Source organism: Siphateles boraxobius, unplaced genomic scaffold (assembly GCF_051911475.1).
Source record: "Siphateles boraxobius isolate OS27281-9 unplaced genomic scaffold, OSU_SipBor_1 19, whole genome shotgun sequence".
NCBI classification, from domain to species: Eukaryota; Metazoa; Chordata; class Actinopteri; order Cypriniformes; family Leuciscidae; genus Siphateles; species Siphateles boraxobius.
Genome location: NW_027508799.1, coordinates 6,970,600 through 6,991,164, shown reverse-complemented (window position 1 = coordinate 6,991,164; position 20,565 = coordinate 6,970,600). Strand labels below are relative to the sequence as shown.

The 20,565-nt window shown below is 43.5% G+C and overlaps 1 protein-coding gene across 2 annotated transcripts in view; it reads right to left on the bottom strand.

Annotated features, from left to right (window-relative positions):
* Nucleotides 1-1,023: 1,023 nt before the first annotated feature.
* The window catches only part of LOC143742423 (NLR family CARD domain-containing protein 3-like), a 59,555-nt gene continuing 40,013 nt past the window's right edge, over nucleotides 1,024-20,565 (bottom strand). Inside the window, exons 2-9 of one of the 2 annotated variants that reach the window (XM_077235272.1) lie at nucleotides 10,282-10,536; nucleotides 9,899-10,033; nucleotides 9,674-9,790; nucleotides 7,616-9,484; nucleotides 7,257-7,430; nucleotides 6,996-7,169; nucleotides 3,736-3,782; nucleotides 1,024-3,408 (exon numbers count right to left, since the gene is read on the bottom strand). In XM_077235272.1, the coding sequence (XP_077091387.1) occupies nucleotides 2,870-3,408; nucleotides 3,736-3,782; nucleotides 6,996-7,169; nucleotides 7,257-7,430; nucleotides 7,616-9,484; nucleotides 9,674-9,790; nucleotides 9,899-10,002 (3,024 nt within the window). In that variant the 5' untranslated portion in view covers nucleotides 10,003-10,033; nucleotides 10,282-10,536 and the 3' untranslated portion in view covers nucleotides 1,024-2,869. The remainder of the gene's footprint in view (nucleotides 3,409-3,735; nucleotides 3,783-6,995; nucleotides 7,170-7,256; nucleotides 7,431-7,615; nucleotides 9,485-9,673; nucleotides 9,791-9,898; nucleotides 10,034-10,281; nucleotides 10,537-20,565) is intronic. The other variant, XM_077235271.1, reaches the window with a different exon arrangement.

Genomic DNA, 20,565 nt, shown 5'->3' with positions numbered 1-20,565 from the left:
ATCAGAACCCGGAGGCCATTCTGCCCCTAGCTGTACATGTTGCAAAGGGGCCATAGAACTAGTACCTCCTTCTCTGAGCGAGTCAGGCTTTTACAGCCGGTTCTATGGCCCCTTTTCACAAAAGTTTCGCTCTTTCAGCGCGGCTTGTCGAAGAAGTACTTCAAAACATTTTCGGTGTAACTGCCACGGTTCAGCTCGTCTGCGACAATCTTTGCGGCGTCCATCTTCATTGAATTTTTATATTAGATAGAGCCAGCCAGAGCGCAGCATAATAAGTAGCCACGCTGTTCACTTGGAGGGCGGGGGCAAAAGCCTGGCTTATCCAGTATGGAAATACACACAGACAATGACACGCCACGCCCCTACTGCATGCTAGAATCTCCAAAAACAAGCCAATTCCAACCTCAAAATGTAAGCTTTTAAATATACCAATACTGTCTCAACAGTCTCAACTGTTGGAGAGGCTCTATCTCAAACATGGAGAGGCTTCTTCGTGATTTCAACTAACAGATTCTGCAAAAAATTGAAATTCACAATTTAAAAAAAAAAACGCTTCTATCTCATTTTGCTCTAAAGTTGTGCTGCCGACTTGTGTCCCTAGTTTCCGTGATCGGTCACATATTCCATCGTACAGTAATAGTTTTTGCAAAGTTGTCATTCAATAAATAAAACTTTGAACGAGAAAGGGTTAGAATAGAAATTTCTGCCTACCAGGGTTAAAGATGCTTACAACCAACGTGACTACACAGTAGGTAGTCAACCAGAATCCCGATTACCACTGCGGCAAAAATAACCAGTCGCATTTTAAAGTCGTTCGCGAAATGACCGCCAGGTGGCGCAAATGGAAATTTTGCAAAACAGCAGCAAATTGCATTTTGAAATGCAAGTTGGGGTAATGTCAATTAACAGTAAGCATGAAATATTACATCTATGGTGATTTCCAAATAAACCTACAACAGACATGAAAAATCAAAGCAAGAGCTATTGACATTTGCTGTACAAAAATGAAACAAACAAAGATTTGGTGGAGTTCAAACTGCATGTTACAAAGTAGTACTTTCATTATTAAACGATCATATACAAGTTATGTATAAATAGTAAACATATAGTATACATATAGACTTTTATTTGTATGAGCAGTGAACTATTATATATCTCTGTTATAACACAGCACAAGGTCTTGTAAAAATTATTTTCATTATTTCAACAAGAATGAGACTGATTGAATATGTAAAAAAAATAAAAAACACGAAACAATAGAACACATTGTTTAAAAATAATACATAAAGCCTATTAGGCTACAACAGAATTGGTTAAATTTAATGAAAGAAAAACGTAACATTATTAATGCAGAGAGATTTGTCTAGTTCTAAAACTTTGTTACACCATATTGTTTTTTTTGCTTATATTTATAAAATAAAATTACCATGCATTTCCATTTTACACTAAGAAACAAATATTATCCAACAGAATGACTGAATTTACATCTGTATAATAATTTCAATCGTAATTTCAATAGCAGTTCTGTTAAAAAAACGAGAAAAAAAAACCTTTCCATTTACAGAAAGAGTTTTTAAAAACGTTGTAAGCAAGGTGATATTTGCCTGGGGGGGACGGGGAGCAGGGATAAACAACAAACAAAAAAATCAGAACGAGCACTTCTGCTCCTGTATTGATAGATAATAACATGCAGTTTCAGTTACGATCCTGGTTGCAGTGGCCTTAATGCATGCACAGATTATAAAAATGGCACAAAGCGTTTTGGGATTGTTTTCAATGAAATATTGAAGTTTACAAATTAAGTATTAACTTTTTTCAGGAACTCTGCGTCAAAAAAATGAACTGAAACTAGGCCACTTGCCTCAACTCAGTCACGATAAGAAATATGTCTAAAGCTTTAAATGTGAATAAATATGATCTGATTATGGAATCCATATGAAAACAACGAGAGTTGCCAAGGATCTACTCAAACATGTGTATGAGCGCTTCCCAATGAGGAAAGGACAAGAGTGAAAATCTCGGTCTAATTAAATGTAGCTAAATCACCCTGAATTAAAATGTATAAAACAGATCAAATAATTTCTTTGTCGAAATGGTGCGATATGGTTTCATTTAAGTTCATAATTATTCTATAAATGGTATTTAGTTTAACAGAAGCACGAAATACTCACTGTGGTTCGAGATTTAGGCCTATTTGAATTAAAAAATAATAAAAAATTTTTTTTCAAAAATCTCCTGTCAGAGAGCCTATGGGGGTTTGGAGGGGCAGTTCAGTGGCTTTATCGTAGGGGTGCAGAACAATATGGATGTTAATCGCTTTCTTTCATATGGACAGTGTCGGATAGCCAGCCTGATGATACGGATCTTAAATTGCAGGCAAAGTTCCTTTCAGGATAAATCTCTTGATGTGTCCAAATATAGGCCCGATATCTTATTAAATTAGCTAATGTATTTAAAGGTTATATATTATATATATATATATATATATATATTTTTTTTTTTGAAGTGTACAATCCAGTTGATTCAACTGGTTTTATTGAGTTTTAGAATGTTTGAGCAGTGTGTATGATTGTCAACAATCTGGCATTATCTAAACATGAACTGTTGACGAAACGCGTTCATGCCAACTAAACGAATGGGAGTGAGCAGCAGATACAGAGCACTAATTCGCGATCAACCTCGTTTTATTGTAAGGCGAATTCAACTAGGCATTCTGTGGTGGTAAAAGTATTATTCTGGTTGAGTGCCAAGTGTAGCCTACAATTGCAACTTTCATAATTGTAAGAAAGAAAGAAATTAATCATGTCACAATTTAATTTAATTTTGCTCAGAGGTGGAACATGGCTTCAATATGAATCTCTGTGGTTTTTCACTGCAGGTCAATCTGAGTCAAAGACAATGAAGACCCAGGATAAACTAAAAATCCAGCATAGACGGGTTCAGTAAATGTGGGGGTGAATGTGTGTAAGTGTGTGTGCGTGTGAGTGTCAGAGACGCTGTAGAAGGAAAGAATGTTAGCCGACCAGTCCAGATACACTCCTACTGTGTTACAGGAGGGTGAAAGAGCAGGTATGTCAATGTTCTTATTATTGTGCCAAAAAGTGTAAAGCTTATCACAAAAGAAAAGACTCCAGGAATTGTCATTGCGTCCAAACCGACATTCGCTCCCTTCTTTCCTGCTGATTTCTTTATATGCCACTGCTACATGACCCGAGCCAACCCATGTAACCTCCCAGTAACAGCGTCCAGTCAGACTCTCTCGACACAGAACCTGCTCATGGGACACAAATCTCTCTGGATGATCAGGATACTGCTGGTGCTCTGCCTCACATGTTGCTCTTTTGTTCCCTTCAGTCAGAATGAGATGAGTGTGTGCTGTGTTTGGATCCAGTGTGAGATTACAGGCATCTGAACACAGAAAGACAGATAAGAACATCAATGTCATCATTAAATAGGGAAGTGTCTGTGTTCCTGGTAAACCCTACGTTATTTGTCCCCACAAAGATGGTAATATCCAAAATGTTTTGTCCCCCATGAGGAAAACAGCTTATAAATCGAACTAAGTGATGTTTTTAGAAATGGTAAAAATGCAGAAAGTTTTTTTTTTGTGATGGGAAGATTCAGATGTAGGGTTAAGGTCAGGGGATAGAATTTACAGTTTGTACAGTATGAAATTCATTATGTCTATGAAAAGTCCCCATAAAACATTAAAACCCTGTGTGTGTGTGGACTTACATTTTCTCAGCCCTGGTCTTATCCTTAAATGTCCTCCATGGTCCAAACTAAAATGAGACAAAAACACACACACACACAGACTAACAAATAATGTAATAGTCTATAGTCTAATGAAATGATTTTACTATTTTGGCACATAGTGACATAATGGCACAATTAAAATGAGTGGTCAAAAAACATATTAAATCGGTTTCTTCACAAAAGATTTATCTTTTGCTGGGTTCAGAATGCACTAAATCAGACAGATATTGGCACAATCCATCCTGTATAGTGTGTCATAGTGGACGACAACGGACCCAATTAAAAGACTAGCATGTTTAATTGTTTTTGGTCCTCCACGACGGGTTCCGTCACACTTGTGACATCGACCAATAGGAGCGCAGAAGCTCTCCCATTCACAGCTTTCAGACATGGCGAAATGGAAGAGAGATGATGGAATTGGTGCTGCCGGTGGAGTCATACTGCCGGTGGAGTCATTTTGCAATGTAGGAAAGTGTGGGTGTGCAACCAATTAAGTACTAGCATTAGCATTAAGCTAACAAAACATTCATTATATGCTCCTTTATATTTTTTGTTGTTTAAACTCTTGTTTCCTTAAGTCAGTTGATAGTTCCACCTTCTCGATGACATCACTTTCTTGTCCACGAGTCATGACAAGATCTAGGGGGTAACAATTGCATAATCTGACATAGTGACTATTGTAACAGACAAAAATATCGTAGTCTGAACCAGGCATTAGATGACCCTCATCTTACATGCAGGCATATGAGTCATGACACTATACAAATGGTATATTCTATCCACTAAGGCTGGCCACATATTTTAAGATTTTAAGCTCGATTTTGGGCTTAACCCTAACAGTCTCACATGACTTACCCATTCTGAGTTTCAGGAAAGCTTGTAACCATTGACTTTTGTCCGATAACTCACCAGCCTAGCGCCAGAGAGTCTGCATCTAATTGCTTCCATTGACACTTTTGTGGCGTGCGCGAGTTAAAACAAGCAGCCATAAACGGGGATGAGCTAGCCTCAAACAGATTTTTATCGCCTCAACTACCCCCCTTTCCGGCAAGAAAGAATTCCGGGTGAAGACGACACAACAAATGAGTAATTCTGAAAGGGTACAATATTTTCCTGTATACCGATGTGTTCTGCTTTCATGTTAGTATAGTTATGACTTCTCTAGATGTGTTAGGTAAACTCTAAATGCCTATATTCATGCATATGAATGTAACTTTGTATTCCTATTCTTTTTACATATCTTTCTTGATGTTTTAATCCTCTCGGTCTAACTGAGTTGGTCATATACAGGAGATTACAGTAAAATGTATGATTCTATGTGCACCAGCTTTCTGGAGTAGAAATGACGAATTCTTAACACCATCATAACCTATGCAGATGAGCCGCTTTCACAGGACAAAGAAAGATGTTTCCCGCTCACAAATCTCTAAGGTGATTTGTCTTTCTGCTCCAAAGGAGGTGTGGACTGTCTTCCTTAAGAAAAAGATGATGGCCCGCAAATCCTCACTTCTATCTTCTTTTTGTGATCCTTGGACGTCTTCCTCTTCCTTTTGTGACTCTCTTTGTGTTCCAGCTCTGGCTTTTCTTATTTCCGTTCTATTTCTTTTGCCCAGATAGAAATTATTAAACAAATATGAATTCAGCCCCACCCCCTATTATCCTCTATAGAGCTGGTTTGCAGCTAAATTTGTATTTGTTTAATAATTTAAAACTTTGCAACGTTAATATATTATTTTCCTGTTTATTACAGGAAACTGCTTTGAAACAGTCTATATTCTATGAAGTGCTATAGGAATTATGCTGCGTAAACATAACACTGTATTTAACCCCCTGGGGTCGGCTATCGTGCCGGCGTGATAGTCTCGTTTTTTTCTCATCAGTGCAAAAAAGACTAAAAAATACTGTGTTGATTTTGATCTTACATATAAGTGTTATACATCATTCGATCCTGTTAAGTGTCCATTTTTTTGTGTATACTCACAATAAAAACAAAGTTTTGTGTTGCTTTTGGTCAAATAAAGAAAAATAAACATGATGCGAGTTTTGCCTTCTCTCTGTCAGTGAAGTCCATTCTGAAACGCGTCCGAAAATTAACTGTAACTCCGCGAATACTTGTCATACAGGCACGAGAGATTTTTTCTTTATGAAGCTTGAACTCTCTTTTTTTAAATGAAGTAATTTATATAAAAAACAAATATTCTCAGTTTGTGTAATCTGTATGAAAAGAGAGAGATGTCAGTCTTTTTCTTTTCAGCTCATTATACCTGATTAAGTGTTAATGTGACACGCCCACGGAGAGTGCGCGCTATTCAAACGCAAATGATCTGAGGCAAGCCATGCAAACATGCCAACGCCCACATCAGCTGGATAAAACACATCAAGTTTAATAAGAATCTTTTACTTGACCTCGTCTTGCTACGCTGTGAGGAATAATACTATCTAATAATCCTGGAAAATGTACCAGAAGTGCTGGTAGTTTCATTTCGAGGAGCAACGGATCCAGCTGATGTAGTAAGGTTTTTCTTCTTAAATGCTTTATTCTAATTGCGTTATGGAATAGTGTCTGTAAACCGCAAAAAGACTGTTTAAATAAGAATTGCGTGTCTGTGTGTGAATGAATAAACTAGGCTACAGTTATACAGCGCGTGTCTGTGCCGTTCATTCACTCTTGCACCTACATTAGTAAACATGTTTTTACCATGTTTACCATGGTCGCTTACCCACCCGCATATTGTCTTTCCAAACAAAATGTGTCTTATTGTTTTGTGTAAATGGTTAGGCAGGATGATTTTCAGATCAATTGAAGCAAAAAGTCTAGGCAACAACATCCATTAGTCAAAAGTCTTGTGGACACATATTTAGTAAGTGTTTTGTGGCCTTTAAGTTTTAGTTTTTTTAATAACCATACATAAACAATATTTTCTCAAAAATATTAACATGTACACACATGTTGCTCACATATTATGGTAGTCCTTTTTGTGCTAAGCAGAGTGTAATGACACCTTTGCCATTAATATGTTTATAAGCAACTGAAAAAAGCACAAATGTCAGGGCATGTCAAAACATCTCAAGGACCCCAAAAACACCTTAGACCCCAGAGGGTTAAGCAATAATTTACTTAGGTATGTAATTCAAGGCGGCAAGATTCACAGTTTGTTCAACTTAATTTTAATCAACTAAGATTTACAGTATTAGCAATCTACTGTAAAACCAAATAAGGCTCTTACTGCTATACATACTTAAGTATCTTCAGCTTGTAGTTTGGATCCTTCAGTTTGTTGTTTAACAGCTGGACTGCTGATTCTCCTGGATGATTGTAGCTCAGATCCAGCACTCTCAGGTGTAAGGGGTTTGAACTCAGGGCTGAAGACACATAACCGCAGCCTTCCTCTGTCACCAGACAGCCAGATAACCTACAGACACACACAGTTAGATCATCTACAGACACATTACCATTATGACTGACTGACTGAACGTTATCTCTTTTTTGTTCTTAATACCTCAGTATTTCCAGCTGACAGCTTGTACTCTTCAGTCCATCGGAGAGCAGCTTCACTCCTGAATCCCACAGGTCATTGTTACTCAAATCTAGCTCTCTCAAAACACAGTTTGAGGATTGTAGAGCTGATGACATAATTTCAAAGGACTGACCAGAGAGATTACAGCCAGCGAGACTGAAAAAGAGAAAAACACAAGAATTAAATCCTTAACCTCTTTCTACAATGGGCATTTCAATAATATCAGCTATATTCCATTCTGAAAAAAAATGATACAAGATTTTGTATCAAGATACTTGGCATGACAATATATTCTTTCATTCATAAAGAGTCTTGATGAAAGACAGGATTCAATTACTCACAGGGCTTTTCTGCAGTTAACCACAGCTGGAATCAGTCTTCTTCTACCCTCATCTGATGTGTTGTATTTCTTAAGGTCCAGCTCATCCAGCACCTCCTCTGACATCTGAAGCATGTAGGCAATTGTTGAAGAGTGAGCAGGAGAGAGTTTCTGATTTTTGTCTGATTTCACAAACTCCTGAATCTCTCTGGATAGAGTCTGATCTTTAATTTGCAGCAGACAGAGGAACAGATTGATGGATCTTTCAGTGGAGAGTTCATGTCCATCTTTGATCTTCTCTTTAATGTACTGTGCAGTTTTCTTGATGCTCTCTGAGCTGTCCTCTGTTTGTTTCAGTAGATCCTGTAAAAGTCTCTGATTGGACTCCAGTGAGACCCCCAGCAGGAACCTCAGAAAGAGATCCAGGTGTCCATTTTCACTCTCAAGGACTTTATCTACTGCACCTTTATGCAGATTATGCATTGAATAAAAAACCTTAAGGGTCTCCATGGTGCAGTTTAAATAACAGTAAAACACATGGAAAGCAGCAAGAAACTCCTGGATGCTCAAATGAATGAAGCTGTAGACTTTTCTCTGATTTATCACAGATTCCTCCTGAAAGATCTCAGTGCAAATCCCAGAATACACAGAGGCATCAGTGACATCTATGCAACTCTCTCTCAGGTCCTCCTCATAGAACATCACATTGCCCTTCATCAGCTGTTTAAAAGCCAGTTCAGCAAGTTTCACAATCACTTCTCTGTTGGACTGCAGGGATTTCTCTGTATTTCTCTCTTCATACTTCTGATTCTTTGTGTTGATCTGAATCAGCAGGAACTGGATGTACATTTCAGTCAGAGTTTGAGGGATTTCTGGACTGAGATCTAGTTTCAGAATGATTTGAAACACAGTGGATGAGATCCAGCAGAAGATGGGTATGTGGCACATGATGTGGAGGCTTCTTGCTCTTCTGATGTGTGAGATGATTCTGTTGGCTTGATGCTCATCACTGATTCTCTTCCTGAAATATTCCTCCTTCTGAGGCTCATTGAATCCCTGAATTTCTGTCACACGGGTGATGTATTTGTTGGGGATCTGATTGGCTGCTGCTGGTCTGGAGGTTATCCAGATGCGAGCAGAGGGCAGAAGCTCTCCTTCGATGAGGTTTGACATCAATACACCCACTGATGAAGTCTCAGTCACATCAGAAACTTTCTGAGCACCTGAGAACAGTGTCATTCTGCTTTCATCCAGACCATCAAAGATGAATACAACTCTGCACTCTTTATAAATCTTTGAGTCCACATCTTGAAGTTCAGGATGAAAGTCCAGCAGAAGTCTGTGGAGACTGAACTGATGATCTCCAATCAAGTTCAGCTCTCGAAATGGAAGAACAAACAAGAAATCTACATCCTGATTCCCTTTTCCTTCGGCCCAGTCGAGAACAAACTTCTGCACAGAGACGGTTTTTCCAATTCCAGCGATGCCTTTAGTAAGAACAGTCTTGATTTGGTCTTTATCCTCACATCCTGGTTCAGGTGAGTTTTTAAAGATGTCATTGCAGTAGATTGCATTGTCTTGTGAGTGTTGTGTTTTCTCCATCTGAAAAAACTCATGTTCTTCATTAACTCTTTCTCTCTCTCCCTCTATGATGTAGAGCTGTGTGTAGATCCTGCTCAGGAGGGTTTCATTCTCTTGGAGCTTGTTTCCCCCAAATAATCTCTCATACTTGTTCTTCATGCTTGTTTTGTGCTGGTCTTTGACTCTCTGCAGGTATCCAGTCTCCAGGGTGTGTGTCTGCAGGACTGCTTCAGTATCATCATGTCTGATATGGGTCTGATAGGGGGATGTAAATGGGGGCACAGATCTAATTGGTTCATATATCTCCTTCCTGTTGAAATTAAAAAGAAAAGAGTAACAAAATGACAGTGATTACAGTAACCATTATAGACAAATATGATATTGATTTTAAATTGTATGCAAATGCTTAAGTACATTAGTGTTACTTCACCGAATCTCTTAAATCACTATTTATATTAGTTGTACTACAGTGAATTTGCAATTTCATGATTATACTAACAGAGGGTCAGATGTCACTAGTTCATCACTGAATTGGAATGGGTGATCCATGGATGTGTTACTCTTCACAGACACACGGCTGGGTTCTGCGGACTCTGATCTCTGTCTCCTGCTGATACTGACAAAAGACAAAAATGGAATTTAAGAGCACTAGCTAAACTGTGAATGCACCATTTACATATACTCATTAGGTAAAAATGTGTTAAATGCAAAAATAGTGTCTCACCTGGTGTCAGAGGTCACTGCATCACTGAATTCAAGGGGAAAATTCCTCATGGACTGATCACTCCTCATTGACACACAGTTTGATTCAGGAGATGGAGAACTCATTTTAGAGTCAGCGTCCTCTAATACTCATTTCCTAAAAATAGAGTTTGGTAGTTTGGTAAAGTTTTCTGTAGTATATATATATATATATATATATATATATAAGCTGTACTTTTAAAATGCTTTAACATATAATATAATATAATATAATATAATAATTAAGCAAACATAAAGTTTAATGTAGTATAATCTGTATATGTGACATAACGGAACGACACCGGATGCAATTGCAATGAACGCTTTATTGACAAACAGATAGCAGAACGGTCAGAACAGACACACTGGGGTCGAGACGGCACAACACAGATGGAACAGTGGCGCAGGGACCCAGGTGAGCAGGTGGTGCAGTGCTGGTGATGTCCTAGGTGAAGGTGCTCGGTGATCCCGTGGTGAGTATCCGTGACTGTGTGTGGAAGTCCAGTGAAGGTAATCCAGAACACGAAACGATAACAATCCAACCGGGAACGACAGCACGACGAACAGGAACCCACTCAGCAACGCACGAAGAACAGGAACACACCGGAGACGAACAATGATCTGACAACATGAGACACCAGTTACTGAACATATAAAGCCACATACAAAGTGAAACCAGCTGGCGCTGCTGATCAGAAGTGATCAGTGACCACGCCCACACTAAACACACACACACACACACGGCACACAAGACGAGAGAGAGAAAGTGAATTGATCAAACGTGACAGTATATCAAAGTGCCCCTATTACGCTATTTTAAGTTTCCTAAAGAGTCTCCTACAACAGGTTTACATGCATCAAAAGTCGATGGATGGTGCTGCTCTTCTCCCTAGTAATATGGTACATAGTCCTAGAGCTCAAACATGACAATCTGGGGCTCAGGTCAGGAAGCAGACAGACTGGCTAAACCGACCGTCTGCTAGCTGTCTCACGTCACTGAGGTCAGGTAAATCCCATCACATAGAGACTCTCACCTAGATATCATCACATAGAGACTGTGTCTGTTCCCTGAATTAGGAAATACAAAAAACTTCCAAACCCATCTAAGGGTAAAAATTGAATTGATGTTCAACAGATAAAAACAGATATAATACAAATGAACAAATGATAAAGCTTGGGTTGCTGAATATTCGATCCCTTACTTCAAAAACACTTATTGTTAATGATATGATCACAGACTATAACCTGGATGTGCTGTGTTTGACAGAAGCATGGCTAAAACCAAACAATTACATTACTTTAAATGAGTCCACCCCCCAAGATTACGGTTATAAATATGAACCTCCTATGAAAGGCAAAGGGGGAGGTGTTGCTGTAATTTATAGTAACATTTTCAGAATCACTAAGAAGACTAGTTTCAAATATAATTTGTTTGAAGTGTTGGTGCTAAATGTAACAATATCTAGCGTAAATGATCAATCAAATGTGAGATTTGTGCTGGCTACTGTATACAGGCCACCAGGGCACCATACAGACTTTATCAAATAATTTGCTGACTTCCTATCAGAGTTAGTACTGGCTGCAGATAAAGTCCTAATTGTTGGTGATTTTAATATTCATGTAGATAACTAAAAAGATGCATTGGGATCGGCATTTAAAGACATTCTTAACTCTATCGGAGTTAGACAACAAGTGTCAGGATGTGTCATTGTCGTAATCATACTCTAGATCTAGTATTATCACATGGAATCAATGTTGATGCCGTTGAAATTCTGCAGCAGTGATGACATCTAGGATCACTATCTAGTCTTGTGTAAACTTCATTTAGCCAAGGCCGCAAAGCAGACTCCGTGTTTCAAATATGTTAGACCTATCACTTATGCCACTAAAGATTGCTTTATAAATAATCTCCCTGATCAGTGTCATCATCTCAGCATCCCAGATAGCTTAGAAGAACTCAATATTGCGACAGAAACTTTTAACTCTCTTTTCCAGCACTTTAGACACAGTTGCTCTTTTGCACTTAAAGAAGATTAAAGAAAATAGTCCAACACCATGGTACAACGAGCAAACTCAGGCCCTTAACCCTCTGGGGACTAAACCCTTTTTGGTCCATTTTCTCTATTTTTACATTTGGGCCTATTCACCATATGTAATGGAGATGGAACACTATGTTTGGTATCTATGGATTCAAAAGACCCTAAAGCATGCATGTAATGTGTTTATAAAGGAAGTATGAGTGAAAAAATGTACAATAAACGTCTCGGTTACGTATGTAACCCTAGTTCCCTTTCAGTCGATAACGTCAGACGTAGTCGACGTCGACTGAATTGGGATCACGCTAGGGAGCCTATCATCTTCGATTACTATTGAACGAGCCAATGGAATTTGGCGTGCGTGATTTGCATCACACACTCCGCCCCCGCGGCACGGGTATAAATACGGAAGTGGATGCACGCACTAGTTGCCTTTCGCTTCGGAGCCGTTCGTCTTTGATGTCTCTGAAGAGTGCTGTTGTATTCAACGAGCAAGTGTGTCGGTGTTCTTACGGGAAGACCTCTCCAGTGTTGGTGTTCTACAGCGTGGTGCAGCAGTGATCGCAAGCTTCTCAGCTCTCAACTGCTGTTTTAACAGCATCAAATTTCTATTGTTTGTTTGTGTGTTGACGGTTGGTTAGAGGGCGAGAAGTGAGTGCTTCACTGTTGGTTGAAAGACTATTCAGTGTTTGCCGCGATCATTCCCTGTGTGCTCCGCCACTGGTGACGGTCCCATTTCCTAAAAGAGCAACATGGGTGTGAGTGCGTCTTTTTCAAGATGCCATTCCATCCGTGCGTTTCTGGGTGCGGTCTGGCACTATCCCCCTCTGACGGTAACGAAAGTTGTGTCGCATGTTTGGGCTTACAGCATGCCGAGGCAGCTTTCGTGGATGAGTCATGTTCTCACTGCGGAAACATGACCATCTCGGTGTTGAGATCTAGACTCGCCTTCGTCAAAAGCGTTGGTGCAGTCCCCACCTCTGGGCCCCGCCCTTGTTCTTCCTCTGGTGTACCTTCCCAGAGAAAGACTGGGGTGCCGTCCAAGCTGGGTGATCTGAGGATCACAGTGAGGGGTAATCCGCCCGGCCAGGCCCCGTGGGTCCCTCACTCCTCTTTCACACCGCAACCGGTGGAGCTCCCCATTGATCCCGCTGGTCCCTCTGTAATGGACAGGCCAGCCGTGTCATTTGGGGCCCTTCCAGGGGATACGATGTCAATCGCAGCATCGGAGGGGGAGCTGAACTCTGGAGATGACGACTCGGGGGAGAGTCGTCTCCCTCCGGGAGACCAGTGTTGCCCGAGCCAGATCCAGAAATGTCAGCTATGCTGAAAAAGATAGCCGAGGCGGTAGGGCTCGTGTGGAACCCTCCACCGTGTCCCGAGCCGTCTCGGTTGGATGATTGGTATATCGGGGGGGGCCGTACTGGTTCTCAGTCCGCCGCCCTGGTTCCTTTCTTTCCTGAAGTGCATGAGGAGCTTACGAGGGCATGGATGGCACCTTTCTCTGCCAGAAACCGCCTGAGTAGCTCCTCCCCCCTCACTACCCTTGATGGGGGAGCGGTGAAGGGTTACGAGGTTATCCCTCCGGTGGAGGGGGCCGTTGCGATGCAGTTATGCCCAACGGCGGCCGCTTCCTGGAGAGGTGATCCTCGTCACCCCTCTAAAGCCTGAAAGTTCTCGTCCGCTCTTACGGGCAAGGCTTACAAAGCTTGTGGGCAAGCCGCTTCCTCCTTGCATGCCATGGCGTTGCTCCAGGTCCACCAGGCCCGGGCACTCATGAACATGCACGAGGGTAGCTCGGACCGTGAGCTCATGGGTGAGCTCCGCACTGCAACTGACCTCGCCCTCCGGGCGGCGAAGGTTGCAGCTCGCGCGGTCGGTTCGGCGATGTCCACACTTGTGGTCCAGGAGCGCTATCTCTGGCTCAACCTGGCCGATATGAGAGAAGCGGACAAGGTTCGGTTCCTGGACTCTCCCATTTCCCAGGTTGGGTTATTCGGCGACGCTGTGGAGATCTTTGCCTAACAGTTCTCTACAGCTCAGAAACAGACGGAGGCCATCCGGCACATCCTGCCTCGGAGGGACGCTGCTGCCTTCACCCGCCCGCCGAGGTCAGATCCTCCGCCTGTTCGTCGCCGAGTGCGTCCGCCCGCAGCCGCCTCAGCTCCCGCCGGACCATCGCAGCAGCCTTCACCCAGGTTGCGGCGTGGAGCTGGCCACGGAAGGGACGCCCAGCCTGCTCCAGGCGCTGCCAAGCCAGGTGGTAAGCATGAGCGCAAAAGGAAACGCTGAACCTGGACGGGCTCTCAGGGATGGAGGAGTTGCTCGTGGAGTGGTCGCCGATCCACTCCCTCTGACTGGTTGGAGGGCCGGCTAGAGTTTTTTGTTATGTGTGTGTCTGTTCCGCCGCTGGCCCCTATAAAAATGGGGTCAGCGGTACCCACATATTCAGAAAAAGAGCAAATTTTCTGTTCCTGAGTCCCAAGTGGACCAGTCTGGCGGTGTGACCCTGTAATAGCCTTACATCCCCCAGCTTCCTTGGTCGCCAACAGGCAGCTTGGGGCGTTCGAGGACCCGGTCATCCGCCTTCTCACGTCCCCCTGCCGCTAGTGGAGACAGGTAAGTGTTGCACTGCACACTAACACCACTATCTCTACTTTGCTGCCCCACCCCAGGTTCGGCTACCCCGCTCAAGTCAGTGATAATCATCACATTAGGTGTTGAGCAGACATGCTCCTGAAAATTCAGTGATATTCATCGCACCGAGTGTGGAGCAGTGCTCCTGACTTGTGCGTGCTTATCTTATCCTGCTGGCGAAGGATTTTATATAGCCGCTCCTCCAGCCGGTACGAAGGCCAGTTGTGAACTTGTTCTTCGTGCTACTAGGTGTGGGTCGTGACCATCTTGGCCCAAGATTGGTCTGCAGCTCCGACCTGAAAGACATGTGCTTTAGATCTCTACCTTCCGCACCGCAGGCCATCCTGTGTGTGGCGTGTAAGAAAAAAAAGGGTGGAGTATCAGTACAGTGTCCTTCCCCTCGAGTGCTCCAGAGCCCGTGGGGTCTTCAGGTCAACTGTAAGAGAGTAATCTCGCCCACGGGCTGAGTATCTCTTTTTCAGTTTTGGAGAGGGACTCGGTCTAACACGTCTCTCCAATGAGAATGTGTTCAGCTGGTGTTGAAGTGAGAAAGGGTCCCACTGAAAGAACTTTCAGAGGCTCCTGGGGTATATGGTAGTCGCAGCCTTTGGCTTCCTCCATATGTGACAGCTTCAGTGCTAGCTTCATGATCGAGTCCCGAGGTGACCGTGGCAGAGCAGCTCACCCTGTGTGACTATAGTTCATCCAGGTCTGCTGCCAAACCCTCTTCAACAGAGGGGCCATGTACAAAGGGCGTGTTTTAACGGGGGCCTGGGCGACCCCCGACTACACAGGCATTCGTGCCTCGAGTTGTTAGACATTGCTACCGTTGCGCAAGCTTCCCCTGCATGTCACAACTCACCCGTCACCTCCTCCTTGGAGTCAGAAGCTTCTGAGGACGCTTTGTTCCACTCCTCCTGCTTTACTCAATCGTGCCGCCATCGAGCCTCACGACAGTTATAGCCAGGGCAAGTGGAGACTCCATCCCCTGGGTCCAGCTGGGTCATGACCATTCCGGGGCCGCTCAGTTGCCCCCCCGGTTTCATCTTTCCGCCAGTGTTTGTGTAAACCGAGCGGACTACCCTTGGACAAACACTGGGTCTCAGCTGCCCCAGGGGCCCGCAGAAATGCGTTTAACCCCACTGAGCCTTCTTAAAGTGACTGCGACTCATGGTCGCCTTGCGCCTGCTCAAGTCAGTGAAATCATCACACTTCATGTTGAGCAGAACTGCTCCTGAAACTCAGTGAAGTTCATCGCACTCAGGTGTTGAGCAGCAATGCTCCTGTATCTCAGTGAGTTCATTACACTCAGGTGTTGAGCAGAAATGCTCCTGTAGCTCAGTGAATTCGTCACACGCAGTGCTGAGCAGAAATGCTCCTGGTGCTCAGTGAAGTTCTTCGCACTCAAGTGTTGAGCAGAAATGCTCCTGAAGCTCAGTGAGTTTATCACACTCAGGTGTTGAGCAGGAATGCTCCTGAAGCTCAGTTAACTTGTCACACTCAAGTGCTGAGCAGAAATGCTCCTGGTGCTCAGTGAAGTTCTTCGCACTCAAGTGTTGAGCAGAAATGCTCCTGAAGCTCAGTGAGTTTATCACACTCAGGTGTTGAGCAGGAATGCTCCTGAAGCTCAGTGAACTTGTCACACTCAAGTGCTGAGCTGAAGATGCTCCTGAAGCCCAGTGATCTTCACATGTTGTGTTGAGCGACGCTCCTGTCTTTTTGCGCCCGTCGCTTGCACCTACGTGCTAAGTCAGGAGAGGAACAGGTCTTCATAGTTGCCCCTTATTGGCCCAACTAGACCTGGTTCCCATCGACAGCCTTCCTGACTTCCCCTGAAAACTCTTTCAGGGACGGGGCACGAGGGCACCCGCGTTCTTCCCCCGGAGATTCCGGGCGGTCTTACATCTGAACGCGGAGGTTCAGGTGGCTATCACAGGGCATGTGATAGTTACCATCACTTCTGCGAGCACCCCCTAGAAATGGGTAGCGTGCTTATGCCTTTAGAAGTGGAACCTAGTCGTTGAGTGCGTCTTCTCTCCAGAGGAGATCCTGAAAGCTTTCGATCACTTCAGTGCTCTCTTTCCTGCAAAATGGGTTGCAGTAGGCTGTTTTCCTTCACCCTCAAAATGATGTTGCATCGGTGTTTATACGACGCTCATCGTGTTGCAGAAGTGTGCAGAAGCACGTTCTGATGGTCAGGTTCCTGAGGAGCAAGGTCTTGTAAATCCTTGTGTCCCTCTTTATCCTCTTGGGCCTTGTCCCTGGTGCGACTGCACTGCAGAGACCGCCCCTAAGCCACTGCAGGCAGTGAGTTAAAAATTCTGTTATATCAGTTCTCCTGCTCGCGTGGTCTCTACTAGAGGGTAGGGACTTGCTCGCTTTCGGTCAACGTATTGTGCCTGGAGTCTGGGCCGGCTAACTCTCACAAGCTGAGACCCCGGCTCGGATTGTGCCCAAGGTTCCTACCTCTCCCGTAATAGGAGCAGGTGGTGAGCCTGCAAGCGCTGCCCTGGAGGAGGCAGATCCAGCCCTGGCTTCTCTGTCCGTTCGCTTGGACGTGTACAGAATGCAAGCCATAGACCTCAGACCAGCTCTACAAATATCTGTTGGAACTCAGCAGAGAGGGAAGGCTGTTTCCATGCAAAGTTGCACTTAGTGCTTGCCTTCATTTCGGTAAAAATCCGAGATGCAACATGTCCACTTTGGTGTTGAGCTCCTCTATGATGAGTGTAAAGTGCTCCGCCTGGGCGTTGACGATATGCTTTGCTAAACAGATTCTAGAGTTGGGGGTTGGACGACACCTAGTTGAACCGCTGCTTCCCGTGGGCTCCCTTCTCATGAAGCCAGTTTCACCGTGAGCCCGGTTCAAGTGTCGGCTTGCTGCGCCATTCCCCTCCTATGGACTGGATACGTGCACCTTTCTACTCCAGTTGAGTTCCCTTAAAATTGAACCCTGTTGAGTTCCTCCACACCCCTCCGACGTCGGACGTGCGGAACATCTGGTGTTAGGCCTACCACTCGTAAGCAGTGTGGAACCTGTGTTAGGCTGGGTCCATATGTTGCGGTCCCTACGGCGACCCCATATGTGTATTCTTCCACGATACGGCTCCCTGCGGCGAGCCCGTGTCTTCCCTCGGCAGAGTCTCTCTGCCGTCACTGTCCGGTGTGTCTCCCCGTCTTAGGCTGGAGCCACCCCAGTGACATTCCATATGTTAGACTGCCCGGTTTCCGCCCAGTTCATATGTGTATTCTCCACGTTACCTCACTCTGGGTTGGATGTGGCTTCCACAGCGTCCCTTCCTTCCAATGTACGGGGAACGCTTTCCCAGTGGTCCTGTAGGAACAGCAGTGACTTCCCTGGCCTAAGCCCTGTCCTTTCCCGCCTTGAATTTGCGGGGGCATCAGGAGGCTTTGGTTTAGGCACTGGAAGGTGGCAGCGTTAGTGGCGTGTTCAAAGGGTGATCCCAATTCAGTCGACGTCGACTACGTCTGACGTTATCGACTGAAAGGGAACGTCCTGGTTGCGTATGGAACCCACCGTTCCCTGAAGGAGGGAACGGAGGACGTAGTCCCCTTGCCACTACCGCTGGACCACCGCTGACCCCGGGTTACTCTCGGTTCCTCAGCGAAAAGCAACTAGTGCGTGCATCCACTTCCGTATTTATACCCGCGCCACGGGGGCGGAGTGTGTGATGCAAATCATGCACGCCAAATTCCATTGGCTCGTTCAATAGTAATCGAAGATGATAGGCTCCCTAGCATGATCCCAATTCAGTCGACGTCGACTACGTCCTCCGTTCCCTCCTTCAGGGAACGGTGGGTTGCATACGCAACCAGGACGTTCCCTGATAGGGAACGAGACGCTGCGTGAAGCTGTGGGAACGCCTCTGCGTGTGTGCGTCATGAAGCACATATGGAATCAGTCCAATGGAGAGACGTAACGTCATAGGCGGGTGACGTCATCGACCAGGAAACTATAAAGCACCCCCAAAACACAAGCGCGACAGCTTCTGATAGGCCTGAAGGAAGCGCTAACGGGCATGCTGGGAGTATAGCAAAACGACGCAGCGTCTCGTTCCCTATCAGGGAACTAGGGTTACATACGTAACCGAGACGTTCCCTTTCAAGGGAACTCGAGAATTTTCAAGGGAACTCGGAATTCAAGGGAACTTGGAATTTTCTAAGCAATGCTTTCTCCTCGTCACTCTCCAGTAATTGTTCCAGAGCTTGTTCCACCGTATATCGTTTACTGCTCGCCATCATAAAAGTGGCGAGCAGTCACTCTTATGATGGCGAGTGTAACGTCTCCAAGACGTTACACACCATCTGACTAGTAAGTCAAAGTCCAAATCACAATCTTTGCTGTCCCAACTTAATTGATATAAGTAGTGTAGAACATTATATAGAAACTGTGTCTATTCCTCGTTTAGTGAGGCCAAACAATAAATCTACTGTAGGATCTAGGAAAAATCTTATTGTAATTAAACCAGAAAATCTCAAAATCAGTGAACAAAAACAATTTCTAAAGCTAGGTCTTCTAAACATTAGATCGCTCACACCTAAGGCGGTTATTGTAAATGAAATGGTCACAGATAACAGTTTCGATGTATTTTGCCTTACTGAAACCTGGCTTAAACCAAATGAGTATTTCGGTCTAAATGAGTCTACTCCACCAGGATACTGTTATAAGCCTGAGCCCCGTCTGATCGGTCGTGGCAGCGGTGTTGCAACAATCTATAGAGATATTCTAAATGTTACTCAGAAAACAGGTCACAGGTTTAATTCATTTGAAGTACTTGTGCTAAATGTTACGCTCTTAGATGTAAGAAAGAAATCTCTATTATCTCTAGCCTTGGCTACTGTATATAGACCTCTAGGGCCCTATGCTGCTTTCCTAAAAGAGTTTGCAGACTTTCTCTCAGATCTATTGGTCAATGTCAATAAAGCAATAATTGTTGGAGATTTTAACAAACACAAATGATGCGTTAGGGGCTGCGTTTACAGATTTATTAACTCCTTTGGGGTCAAGCAAAACGTCAGTGGTCCCACTCATCGTCTAAATCATACACTAGATTTAATTATATCATATGGAACCAATCCGACCGATTTAGATATTGTACCGCAAAGTGATGATGTCACTGATCATTACATGGTAACTTGCATAATACGTACTGCTGAAATTTGTCATGTTGCGCTACGTTATCGACCAGGCAGAACAATCCTTCCAACCACTATAGATAGATTCTCAAATAGCTTACCTGATCCATCTCAGCTGCTCAGTGAACCCAAACAAACAGATGAACTAGAGGAAATGACTAGCAGTTTGAGCACTATTTTCTCTAGTACATTAGAAATTGTTGCACCAATTAGATTAAAAAAGGTTAGAGAGAAAACTAAAGCACCATGGTACAACAGTGCTACGCATGTTATCAAGAGAGAAACTCGTAACTTAGAGCGTAAATGGAAACAAACTAATTTAGAGGTCTTAAGAATCGCGTGGAAAGACAGAATGAAAATAACCAAAATAATCCAAGGTTTTTATTTAACACCGTGGCTAGACTAACAAATAAACAGATATCACCAGAGCAAAATATTTCCGTTACAGTATAGTAGTAATGATTTTATGAATTTCTTCACTGAGAAAATAGAAAGCATCAGAAACAAAATTGTAAATGTACAATCTTTTATGGTGTTTAATGATTCAGCCTCAATGATCGCCCCTCAAGAAGAACTACACCGCTTTACAACTATAGGGCAGGAAGAGCTAAATAAACTTATCATTGCATCTAAACCATCAACATGTTTATTAGAGCCAATACCCACTAAACTACTGAAAGAAGTGTTACCTGTAGTGGAAGAGCCTCTTCTCAATATTATTAACTCGTCTTTATCTTTAGGTCATGTTCCAAGAATATTCAAGCTGGCAGTAATAAAACCTCTCATTAAGAAACCGAAATTAGATCCAAATAACCTAGCA